Genomic DNA, 12930 nt, shown 5'->3' with positions numbered 1-12930 from the left:
CTAGTATGAAATCTAAATGTAACATACCTAAACGTCATTGAACCTCACCTTTACTGCCACAGTGCAGGTGGGGAATTAGCCTATGTCTGCATCATACCAAAGTCCCATTTACACCTGGTAATGTGATCTGTATCCGGATATGTTATCAGGATATTATACAATCCAGCCCTCAATCAACTGATAATAAAAATTGAAGAAAATTGAAATCACAGGCTGATACAACTTTTCATCATAATGAGACTCAGTAGTATGTATGGCCCCCACATGTCACATGCATTCCCAACAATGTCTGGGAATGCTCCTGATGAGATGGTGTCCTGGGGAGAACTCCTCCCACACCTGGCATTAGGGCATTAATGAGCTCCTGGTGTGGCGCTGTTGGATGTACAATGTCCCAGAGGTTCTCAATTGGATACAGGTCTGGGGAATGTGAGGGCCAGTTAACGCCTTCCTCATCCAGGAACTGTTTACACACTCTGGCCACATGAGGCCGGGCATTGGCCTGCAACAGGAGGAACCCAGGGCCCACTGTACCAGGGTAAGGTCTGACAATAGCTCTGAGGACTTTATCCCGTTACATAACAGCAGTCAAGGTAGCACATGGAGATCTTTGCGAACCTCTAAGGATATGCCCCCCCAGACTATCAGACCCACAGGCTTTTTAGATACAGTCTATGCCCACAGCCAAACTGGTCTTGCTGGAAGATGTTTCAGGCAGCATAACGTTCACCATGGCATCTCCAGACTCTTTCATGCCTGTCACATGTTCTCAGTGTGAACCTGCTCTCATCTTTGAAGAGAACAGGGCTTCAACTGTGGACCTGCCAATTCTGGTGTTCTTTGGCGAAGGCTAATCAAGCTGCACGGTGCTGAGCTTTGAGCACAGATCCCACTAGAGAATGTTGGGCAGCTGCCGTGTCAACGGATATTATTCTGGCTGCTCCTGCCACTGCTGTGTATGTTAGGCCTACATTTATTTGGGACAACTGTCAGTAGTATGCACATGTCACTGTTGGCTGTGCATGTGCTAATATGTTTATTAAATTTATTTTGTCTTGTGTGGTAAAAGGGGTGATTGCCATGCACCGATATTCTGCTGAAATGCACATAACTTTTGTGTTGATATGATTATTATTTGCAGTTTGCTTGAGACATGAGCAGTTTGTTTCGGTGATAATTCTCACTCTCTTTCATGTGTGCAGTCCTACCAACAGCCTCAAAAAACCTGACACCCAGAAAATAACTTAGGACATTCAGACAGTATCTGACGTGAAAAGGACTTTATTCATGCGTTTATCCGCACGTGCACATCATCCATTTACTAATCCAGGCATGTACACTGATACACAGAAACATGGCTGTTAATAGTTATCAGTGAGATCGGTTCTCTATCCTCCAAAGCAAAACCTGCATGAGTGTTTTCAGGTGGTGGTAGATCCGCCCAAGACTCCTTTATCAAATGATTTCTGACTCCCCCCCCCTAATATTTCTAAATGTCGTCCTAAACAGTAGAAGTTACATACTTTGGGTTACACACATTGTCTGTAAAGTTGATAAACCTGTCTAAATGCCCTAATTGCATGTATGTTTAATGTGTGTATTCCTAGCACAACACACTCACAAATGTATATCCAAGAAAAAAAACTTGGGACATTCAGAGTGTACCTGAGGTAAGATGGACTCTATCCATGTGCTTATTAAGTGCATGTACTTTGTCCCTGCTTATCCATGCTCTTAAGGTTTTAATCCACAGCATGTGCACAGATACAGCAGGAGGTACTCAAGCACTTGCACTTTGGGCATCTGACATAACAAGTGCATTTTTTGCAAGTCATTTACTGCCAACTGGAAACAAAATCTTGCAGAGGAGCCCCTGCCCCTTCCTCTTCGACACAGCCACCACAGTTAACGCACGCAAATGATAGAGTTTGCCCTAAGCATTGGCATTGTCACTGTTGTGGAATTCAACTTTAAAACAGCCAGCCAAACTTGAATCAATAAAGTTGACAAATGTTGGTACATCCTATCTTATCTTAAGATTAATGCTGGGTTATTACCAAACCACAAGCGATCTAGCTGTCGTAAAATAGTGTGGTCAAAGAAAAAAAAGGTTCTTCTATCAGGCAACAAACAAAAAATATGCATGCATTATGTGGTTAAAAGTCTATACAATCAAATTTGGAATTACATTTCTATGGCCAGTTTCTGAGAAATTAAAACATCAAGCTAAAACAGCCATTTTTCTTTTACAGAAGACAATTACAGTTAACAGAACTCACAAACCCTGCATCAATTATAAGGATATGAATCAGACATATCATGGTGTCATCTGTGTACCATTTGTCATTGTGATAGTTGTTCTTTGTGCTGTAACTGTATTGTCCATCTTCTCTCTCACTCATTTCAACACGTGAAATCCAATCTACCTCACTACGTTTCACGCATTCCAAGATACTAAGCCTGAAGTCTCCAGAGGACACAAAAAAAGGATTAAACCAACCGGGCCACAGACGTTGCCATTCAGAGGGAGTTATGCTCTAATGAAGGGTGGGCAGAGCCACCTGTTTTCCACACTCGCCACCTTGACAGCTTGCACAACAAGCAAGTCACCAACAAGTGGAGGAAGTAGATCCCCAACCCCTCACCCCTCTCTAGCCCCGGTTTTTAATCATGCCAAGTCCAAGTAAAGCTCCTTTCAGTCTTAAAGGGGAAAGAAACTTGCAGCTACACTTTCTTCACTCTTTTGCTTTTAGTGACCATTGTCACTATTAATTGCTCGCAGGAACAACAATTATGTGTTTTCTATAGTTTTACTTATTGATTTTCAATTAAACTCAATGTCGTGTTCCATTTTGCCAAATTTTAATCAATTAATTTCTTAGGAGCCTTTGGCAATTACTGATGTAAACAAGTTTTCTCCTTGTCGCTTGCAAAAAACTAAATTTATGAAAAGCTGTACAGAAAAAGTCCAACATTCATTGTTAGTTCTCTTCCACAGTTGTCAGTGAAGGAACCACCAACAGTATATAAGACAAGTTATTCTACCCACTGCCAAATGACTGAGAGCTCATCTTTATATACTAAGGCTAATATCACACATCCATCATACTTCAGAGCCCATCAGCTCATCCTAGATACAGACATTTGTGGCTGAAATGTACTGAAAATATTTAAAGCCTTCAAGTGAATTTTGAACTTAAATTTTACAAATTGTCTTATTTTGTTTCACAACAGTTGGCCAGTCAACAAAGAAATTTAAAAAAATGACCGATCAAGTGTGTTTTGTTTTCCTAATGAGAGCCAACAAAGGCTTGAAAGGAGTTTGCGGTCCATTTCATCTGCAAATGTTGTGCATGTAGGTGCCTAAGGGAGCTGGAGCTGAAACTTTCAAATTTATCACAAAGCAGCCAAGCCCTGTAGGCATCATTTGCCGCATTTCAACCATCATCACCATCAGCTACTATGTGGAAGTAATGTCCAGTATATCATCCTTAGCTTTAGATAATACTAAATAGTTTTAGGATATCTCCAGTTATTGCTCTGTTCTCCAGACCAGCTGGACCATCTGAACCTGCTTCTCATAGCCTGGTGCTTAACCTCACTATACATTACTGTGCCCCAATCTCGCCCTATTGCAACTGAGAAGTATCTTCAGGTGTCAGGGTTTGAGTCATCTACTTTCTGAAGCGCTTGAACAATGGATGGACGCCCTTGCTTGCTGCTGAGGCTTTGCTGCTTCGCTGATATTCCATGTAGACAGTGTCATCTGCACCTGACATGGAGCTCATGGTGCCTGTTCGCCTTGAGAACTGATGAGGAAGTGACAGCAAAAAAGTGAGAATATTGTTATATAAAACAGCACAACTGTAAGCATGCAAAGGCAATTACGTACATGTGCTTTATGATTCTAAGTTTGGTAAAAGTCCTTACCTGTGGTCGCCCGCCCACCTCCCCAGCCACCACTTCCTCCTCAGCATCCAGGTCTGAAGCAGCTAGGACCTTCTGAAGCAGCTGGTGTTGGTCATCTCTGGAGGAGAACATCAAGTCCTCTTCCTCCATACCTGCCAACTTTGTAATCACCTATGAAAAAAAAGAGTATGGTATAAAAGTAGTAAATGCAACAACAATGCGCTGTCACATAAAAAAAACAAGGATCAAGCACAGCTTTTAAGAAATAGTCTTTTTATTTCATGGCAAAACTGATAAATTGATACTGTACTTACATCAGGTTGTCCAAAAAAGTGAAATAAACCTTTAGCACCTTTAGATTCTGTCTCTAGTGCAATCTAGCCTCCAGTATAATTGTTCTAATCTGTGAGAGCAAACTTGGATTTGGGCTGTGAGATCCATGAAAGAAATACACAATCTGATACAAGAATAGGGTGAAATTAGTGGTGCAATTCTGTGAGGAGAAACCAATAATGTGAAATTGTGTAGAGTTGATAAGATGCTGAAGGGATGAACACACCTTAAAGCTGTATCCCTGGTCCACCAGGAACCTCTGTCTCTTAGTGGAGTAAGCCATCTCCTGGGTGTCCTGGGACACCAGTGAATAGAAGTATGCGTTGTACTCCTCTGCTACCATTCCTAAACAAGCAGACAGGTGGAGCAGGAATAACCATTATTAATTGATGGTGAAGTATTGTTTTTCTTTCTATTTTTCCCCCAGATAGACTAACCTTTCTTGGCTCGTAGGACTCTGCCAAGCCTCTGGGCCTCCTGTCTGCGTGATCCACCATGAGAGGAGATCTGGATCAGAACATTAGCTTCTGGCAGGTCAAATGACGTGTCTCCAACCTATTTGTTAGAAGGGATGCAATACAAATTCAGAGACATGCAATATTACCACTGTCTCACTTTGCCAGTATGCATTCACTGTTTTATCAAAGGCAAATGTGTTTCTGATGTTCTCTTACACAAACAAGAATCCCTGATAAGGAACAAATTGGAGAGAAATGTCAAAATGAGCACAGCACTCATGAAACACTGCGGTGCCTTCTACTGTCCACGAGCGGTGGCTAAATAAGTACAGTCCTTATTACATACAGTAAATCCATAGTGGATTGATTGGTTTACCTTGGAGATGAAAATGGTGTTGATCTTGGGGTTATGTTTGAAGTTCTGTAAAATCTGCATACGTTCCCCCTGAGAGGTTGGACCATAGATGTAAGGCCTTGAGAGGAAAATGAGAGAGCCAAATTAAAAACAAAGAAATCTTATCTGAACAGGCAATTTATAAAAACATTCAAAGTGCTACACTCTTTTTGAAAATAACTTACTTGTTGAGGCGAATGGCGTATTCCTTCAAGGCAAACACGTTGTCAGCAAATACAATAATCTTGTCATTGCGCCGCTCGTGGAAGTGAATGAGAAACTGGCAAGCACGGAACTTATTGGGGTTCATTGTATAAAGCAGGATGCGCTTCTTCGTCTTAATGGCCACATACTCTCTGTAAAACTCTGGAGACATCGGGCACCACACCTGAAGCATAAACACAGGTACGTTATTCAAATTGCTTCATCAATATGGAACATGCTCTCATGGTAATGCAGCCACCTCTCATAAAGTAATGGCAATAATTAAGACATACTGTATTATAACAAAAGTAGTTCAAGGCTATGTATAGACGTTTAAGTGTACTTAACGACAGACTCTTTTTTTCATTATTTGTTTGTTTATAGGTGACACGGCATATTAATCAACATTGACACTTAACATCAGTGTAAATGTGCAACAACTAAAAACTTCCTAATGATAAAAATCCTTTGCATGGTAAAGTTGCAAAGAAAAGACACTTTGTCCTAACAATCTTAAACCAACAATAGAATCAGAGAAGTATAAAAGAAGTTAAGAATTAATCCATAAAACCATTAGATCATTCATGAGTACTTGTTATCCAAGTAGATTTGAATCATATTAAGTTTGATTTTATAAATGCTATATGTACTGCATTCCCTTATGTCTATAGGCTGAGTATTCCGCAAAGTTCCAGCTCTAGTACATGCAAGATGAAATGGCAGAATATACACAGTATCTCACAAAAGTGAGTATACCCCTCACATTTTTGTATATATTTGATTTTATCTTTTCATTTGACAACACTGAAGAAATAACAGTGTAAATTTGCTGTCCCCTCAAAATAACACATCACACAGCCATTAATGTCTAAACCCCTGGAAACAAAAGTGAGTACACCCCTGAGTGAAAATGTCAAAATTGGGCCCAATTACAGCTGTGAGATTGTTTTATTGTTTTCCTCTCTCGCCACTCCTTTTCTCTCCTTGAATGTTGATTCAAGGCCGAGAGAGAATCTATGTTCCCCAAAACATAGAAACCAGGACTGTCTAAATGATTTGTCATGCCTTTGCTCTGGGCCAGACGCTTGAAGCTGCCCTAAGCGGCAGGTGTCTGGACCAGCTGATTTTCTTTGTTGTACTTCTCTGTCATTCTTTTTTATTAATAAATTCTTCAGAAACAATGGTTTGTTGTAACTCAATTATTTGCTCAATCCCTCAACAGGAATATATTTCCACGACATGAGACACAAGCCCAAATTATTCAATCAACTTTTTGCATGTCGCTCCACACAACTCTGCAAGCTGTCTGACTTAGATGACATAAAGACAGCTCAATCATATGAAATATGATGTTTGTGTCCCTTTATCTTATTTTCTGGTATCATAGTTTAAGACTCACCTCTGCACACTGGACTTTGGCAATGTAGCCATTGTTCTGCAGTTCCATCCAGTTGGCCTCGAATAGTTTAGGCCCAATTAGGAAGTTCAGGTCCACAATCTTGTCGTCTTCCCTGACCAGCGTAGCAGTGAGGCCCAGTTTGCAGTGTGCCTGGACAATGGTTAGAACACGACGAAACATCTTGGCTACAAAGAAAGCACAAAATTAATATGTTAGCATTAGTGCTGGGCAATAATAATTATAGCAATATATCTTTCCTCAATAAAATTATAACAAATGTTCAATAAATCATCAATAAACTCATGTGCATCACAAACGAATTGGCACTTAATTTCTCTTAAGATATTTATTTTGTTGAGGAAAAGGGACTGAGAAAAGATTTTATTTAATTTTACTCTTGTTTGTCTTTGTTGAAAAAACATTTAATGTTTTACCATAGGGGTGTGCGATATTATGATATTAGATTGTGAATGATTAAAATGTCTCCACGATCTGCCTTTTCAGCGAGATCGTTAGTATCGTGCTACAGTGCACATTCTATTAGTTTTAGTTCTATGGCCTATACAGAGTCTGCTGGTGAACAGTGTTACTTGTTGCTAAAGTAACCGTTAACCACGGCTAATTAGCTGCCGTTATATAATTAGCTCAGTTAACCATGCAACACTGATCATAGCTGACTCAGCTCAAACCGGGAGCTCGGACACATTCAGTGCTACTGGCTACTGTAAACGCCAATCAATATCTGCAACAAGTCCCTCACTAGCTTTGTGTTTTTAAATACGCAGAAGTATTTATAGAAATAGCACTCTGCTTTCTGTTTTATGGGAAAATCAAATCAAAAAAATCTTTAAAATGTTTTAAAAACAAAATGAATCAGTTCTTTGTTGTTTGAGTGAATCATGTTTACAATTAATAAGTTTTATTATTCTCTTTTTTTCCCTGGGCCAGTACAATTCTGATCTACTGGCCCGCAAGGTACACCAATAAACCAATAACTTGCAAAATAGTCTTAAAAACCAACATTAAAATAAATATACTATTTTAGTCTGAAATAAATCGTGATATGATATTTTTGCCATATCACCCACCCCCAGTGTTTCCTCTATATGATTCAGCAGTGCGCCGCTGCTTAATCATGACGCCACTACTAAAATTTCCCACGATCATTAAACTATGCGCTACAAATGTTTTCACTCGCACACTGTACGAGCACGGCAGCACTCAATGCTCGGCTCGCTTCCTCTCCTCGTTCTATGCAGAACATAAGTGACAGATGGTTATAAGAGCAGCGTAACTCTGAATCAGGAGGTGCGTAGCGAGTGTTTGATTGTCCGAGCAGCAGAAACTTACGGTGAAAGCGAGCGGAGGAAAATATTCTGGCAGTAAAAGTACGGTGTCTATTACAGTGTGTTAGCTTCTCAGGACCAAGAAAATTCTGTTGTTTCCCACCTGCTAGTAAAGTGAAGCCGGTTATCGCTAAGTTAGCTAACATCCCCCCTCCCCTTCAGACTGCGCAGCTGAGCAGGAAAGCTTCTGCAGCAGCTACATAGCTACTATGTAACTTAACATTAGCTCAATTTATAGAAAGTAACTGGAAGCTGTATTTTATTACTGCCTACTTGTCCAATGTTGAGAACATCAGGTACAAACTTCGACTAAACTGACATAGCCTGCAGCTCTGTCCTGTACAGACTGATTAAATTATTTTTCAGTTTTCAGTCTGAAAAAGAAAGGACAGTGGTGACTGGAGGAGCTGATTAGCTAATTACTGATGCAAAGTAGTCCTTTTATGCTAATGAGGAGACGTTTCTTTTTGGATTTTAATGTGCAAATAAAATGCATCACTGACCCCTATTTTACCTCAGATATGTTAAGATATCGACTGTTTGGCAAATGTTCATCATGTTCTGACCATAAACAATAGTTTAAAACCAAAATTAACCACCTAGTTTCTTTAACTTTCACTCAGGAGCAAAAATTATTGTGAAAACATTTTTAGCCATATCACCGAGCCCTAGTTAGCATGTAGATTAATCTCACCAAAATATGTGTCTTCTTCATATTTCCATATCCCACTGTATCCCAAAGAATTACTTCAAATTTGCTTAGCATAACACAATTACATTTGGAATGTTAAACGCTCACCAGGGATAGTGTGCACCTCATCCAGGATAATGAGTCCCCACTCCTGGCTCCGCATCCACTCCATGACCCTCTCAGCCTCCCAGGAGCGCTTGGTGGTGTGACCCAGCATAGAGTAGGTGCTGATGGCCACTGAGCAGCCAATCGGCTTATCCTTGGCGTCGGAGGTGAAACGGCAGATCTGAGAGTCATCGATAGTGGACCACATCTTGAACTGAGACTTCCACTGCTCCACTGACACTGAGGAGTTACCCAACACCAGGCAGCGTTTACGTACTGTGCACGCTGCTGTCACGCCCACCAGAGATTTGCCCGCTCCTAGAAAGCGAATGGGAGATAAAATTAGACAGCTAGCTAGCTTTTCACACACAAGATTTATGCAACAAAAAGATTAGTAATATTAAGTTACAGTTTGGGTTGAGAATATACTTAAACATTAAGAAGAATCTACTAAGTAGTAGAGCATATCCATTGTTTCAAATATCAAATATTTGTTTAGCATTTTATATCGTGCATTATTCACATATCATATGTAGGGTCTACCATTTTGCCATTTCAAGATTGTTTATTTTGGAATGAAATACGTGTCCTTTCTGTTTTGTTACTCAGTTCCAATGTCAACCAGCTGTCTCACCGCAGGGCAGCACGATGACCCCAGAACGAGCACGACCGTTCCCAAACATCTTGCGCAGACTCTTTTCCTGGTAGGGCCGCAACACAGCAGTGGGCTTCAGGTCTATGTTGATGTCTGGGTTGACTGTATCATTGCGAAAGTCGTACTCTGCTAGGAGGGGGTACTCCAGCTGAATACAACGCTTCTGCAGCTCTTCGATCATCTCCTACACCAAGGCGGAGAAGAATATAACAGTTCAGAGTAGGACATAAAAATATGATTTCAAGCATGGTTCTTGATTTGAAATTCACCCACAACATAAAAATGACTGAGACTAAGAGACTAGTAATGATATATGCTGTCTATTGCCTTCTTTTATTTTAAGGACCAAACTAGTTGTTTTGTTACTTACAAATTATGCATATTACATACTATACTTGTATTACTGCTTCCCATTTTTCAAAGGCATTCTATACATTTGCCATCTTCCAGGCATCTGTGCAGTATACAAATCAGCATGAAGAGCCTTGATGTTTGCTTGTAATCGGTAATCCCTCCTTTCATTATCAGTCATTTTGATGATCATTTAAGTCATTCATCAAACATTCTCTAGTTCCAGGTCCTCAAACGTGAGGATTTTCAGCTTTACTATCTTTTATATCTTTGTAAATTCAATATCTTTCATGTTTTGGGCTGTTGGTCAGATAAATAAACTAAGCTAAAAAATAATCACCATGGACTCTGGGGAATATTGATTGGCTTTTTTCTCTTACCTATTTTCTGAAAATTTAAGCAATCAATCATAAAAATAAGAAACAGATTAATCATTAATAATAATAATTGTTAGTTGCAGTCCCAGACAATAATATTCGAAACAAAAAAAACCCCAAATGATTCTTGTAAGATACTGTTACAAAAATCACAAGCAGGATAGAAAATCAGTTTAAAGCCATATGCAAGAATGGTCAGCAGTAATGTTAAGAAGGCAGTAGTGAAACGGCAAAAATTAAATAAAATTAGATGTGTACCTGGCGAATCTCAAAGGACACAGTCTGAGTCTCTTCTTCCTCCTCCTCTTCTTTATCCATCTGCTCATAGTAACTGAAGATGTCCTCAGGGACTTGCTGGGTTGACGTTTGTCCATCGCCAGGCAGCTGTGAGGTGGAAGTACCTCCCTTTTCCTCAATTGACTTGGAAATCTGTCAGAAGGAGACACAGAGGGACATTTTTCAGTGTATGAGCAGGACAACAAGGCCTGACATGACTGTTCAGTTCCTACATCACAAGACACTCTTCCTCATGTCATCAAAATTAATGTGATAAAATGTGTGCATAATCCCATTTTGAAGAGTGACTACACTCAAGTTCAAAATCATGGTCGTGCTGCCATCTAGCAGTAGCTGCATGATTTGTCCTCAACCTGTGAAGTACAGCACATCACAATGCACTATAGTTTAATGTTACATGACACTTGGGTGTGACAGACATTTCTAAATATTCAAGGGTCATGCCAACAATGTCTTTCATCAAAAGAAGATTTATAATGGTGTTAGGAGTAACTTAACACATAAATGTTGTATGGCATACCGCTGACTTGCTGTGGATGACTTCAGTAATAAGCTCAGTGTCCGCTCCATCTGCGGTACGGAGACGACATTCACGGATAACGCTGTCCTGCAGAAGGCGCTGGATCACATCAGGGAAGGCACTCTCAACAAAATACCTGAGGGTAGATGGGCAGCACAGTTACAGAAGAGCGCAAGGTATGATTAATGATGCAAAGACAGAAGCAATGGTTGTTGAAATTACTTTTACCTATTGTGCTTGAGAACCATCTTGACTTTGCCATAGCTCATTGTGCAGAGCTGAAAAAAGGAGAGGGATTAAATGTAGTGATTAATTCAGAAACCAAATTTGCACAAATAATATTAGAAACAATACATTTAGAAATGTTACAATAACCCCTCCCCTCCATCCGCTTCCTTCAAAACACCAGATACTCTCTCACTCAGACCTTAATGAACTGTACAATCCCATCAGGTACAGATGTCTTGCTGAGCTTCTGCAGGTACTCCACAATATCAGAAGTCTGCAGGCCCACACTGACAGCCGCATACAGGGAATAGGCCGTCAGCTTGTACTCGTGGATATGGTTAGGCCTGCACACTGGCTCTGCAATGGCCACCAAGAAATCCTGGGCGTACTTATACACTGGTGAGAAGGCTTCCAAAAAGATGTGTCCATCTGGAGCCTGGAGGAAAGGAGAATGAAAAAAGCATAGGAAGAAATCCAAAGAGACATCCTTTATGATATTGTGTAAAATCAGGAAGAGGATCACAAGTTTTTAATTTGCCAACTGTCTCAAGTAATCAAGAAATCAATAACCCAAACACATCTTACCACCCATAGGGGGCGTGAAGAGTGATCATTCTTCAGCAGCATCTGAGCACGGTAGTCTTTGGCTCCATACTCATCCAGTTTTATACTGGACTCATCCACTTGTTTCCCTGCAGCAGCAGGTATGCCTTCCTGAGACTCATTGCCCACTACCTCCTCTTCATCGTCTTCCTCCTCATGGAAACGTTTTTTGGACTTCTTTTCTGTAGCCAGACAGTATGAGTTAAAAAAAACATTCTCGGTAATAGGGGTGGGCTCACATCACACATCACATCTTTTGCTATACAAGATATACATATATATACATATATCCTTCCTTTAATACAGCTTCTTCTGCTATTTAGTCATCTTGTTACCATGTATTGGATTTTATCATTAGAGGTCACAGGTAACTTACACATGTCCCTGTGTGGTTTATCACACACGCATTTCAGTCTGTACGTTAAGTCCATTTCAGTGTTTGTTTTTACTATTCAGTTTGACAAATATCAGATATGTTACACCCATATGGTACCTTATGTATGATCTCTTCGTTTGAATGTAATGATGTTACAAAAAGCACAACGTATCGCTAGACTCTTTACTAGTTACTATAAAAATATACAACGTTACGTTAAGCATTTCAGTTAGAAGAAACGACGAAGACCCGCCATCCCTCTGAACTACCCTTTCTCTACAACTATCAACAGACTCCCGTTAGACATTAAAGACCCCAAGTGCAAAACTACAGTGTGATCAGCAATACACAGTAGGGAAATGTGAGTTTCAGTAAAACGTAATCTTTCAGCTTGCCAAATAGTTAACGTTAGCTAACGTTAATAGTTAGCTAGGCTAACCCCTAGCCGTAGCAACTCACCCCGATCTCCTTTATCCTTTTTACCCATTTTACAAATTATTAAATAGGTAATATCTTTCAAAAGACGTCAGGCATATCTTCATAATCTGACTGATGTCCTCAAACACAAGACTGTTAGGTGTGATACAAAAGCTGCTACGAGATACGACCCAGTGCGGTGTCGTCTCCAGTACACCACAACAATAAAGAAACAAAACTTCCGGCCGCAGCCTTCAAAATAAAATA

General features: G+C 40.1%; 1 protein-coding gene across 1 annotated transcript; it reads right to left on the bottom strand.

The window, feature by feature from the left end:
- Positions 1 to 1265: 1265 nt before the first annotated feature.
- ercc3 (excision repair cross-complementation group 3) lies at positions 1266 to 12897 on the bottom strand. The gene is made up of 15 exons (XM_038700499.1): positions 12706 to 12897; positions 11853 to 12052; positions 11467 to 11703; positions 11268 to 11317; positions 11040 to 11175; positions 10481 to 10651; positions 9474 to 9678; positions 8843 to 9157; positions 6698 to 6882; positions 5280 to 5482; positions 5077 to 5173; positions 4680 to 4797; positions 4469 to 4587; positions 3931 to 4080; positions 1266 to 3809 (listed from the first exon to the last, which is right to left on the bottom strand). Exons 1-15 carry the CDS (start codon positions 12731 to 12733, stop codon positions 3675 to 3677), a joined length of 2349 nt encoding a protein of 782 aa, XP_038556427.1. The 5' UTR covers positions 12734 to 12897; the 3' UTR covers positions 1266 to 3674.
- Between the last annotated feature and the right edge of the window lie 33 nt (positions 12898 to 12930).

The sequence above is a fragment of the Micropterus salmoides genome, unplaced genomic scaffold (genome assembly GCF_014851395.1).
Source record: "Micropterus salmoides isolate LMB-PRFRI ecotype aquatic unplaced genomic scaffold, ASM1485139v1 Ms_hic_scaffold_6, whole genome shotgun sequence".
NCBI classification, from domain to species: Eukaryota; Metazoa; Chordata; class Actinopteri; order Centrarchiformes; family Centrarchidae; genus Micropterus; species Micropterus salmoides.
Note: the sequence above shows the minus strand (reverse complement) of the source record. Positions and strands in the feature narration are given on the sequence as shown.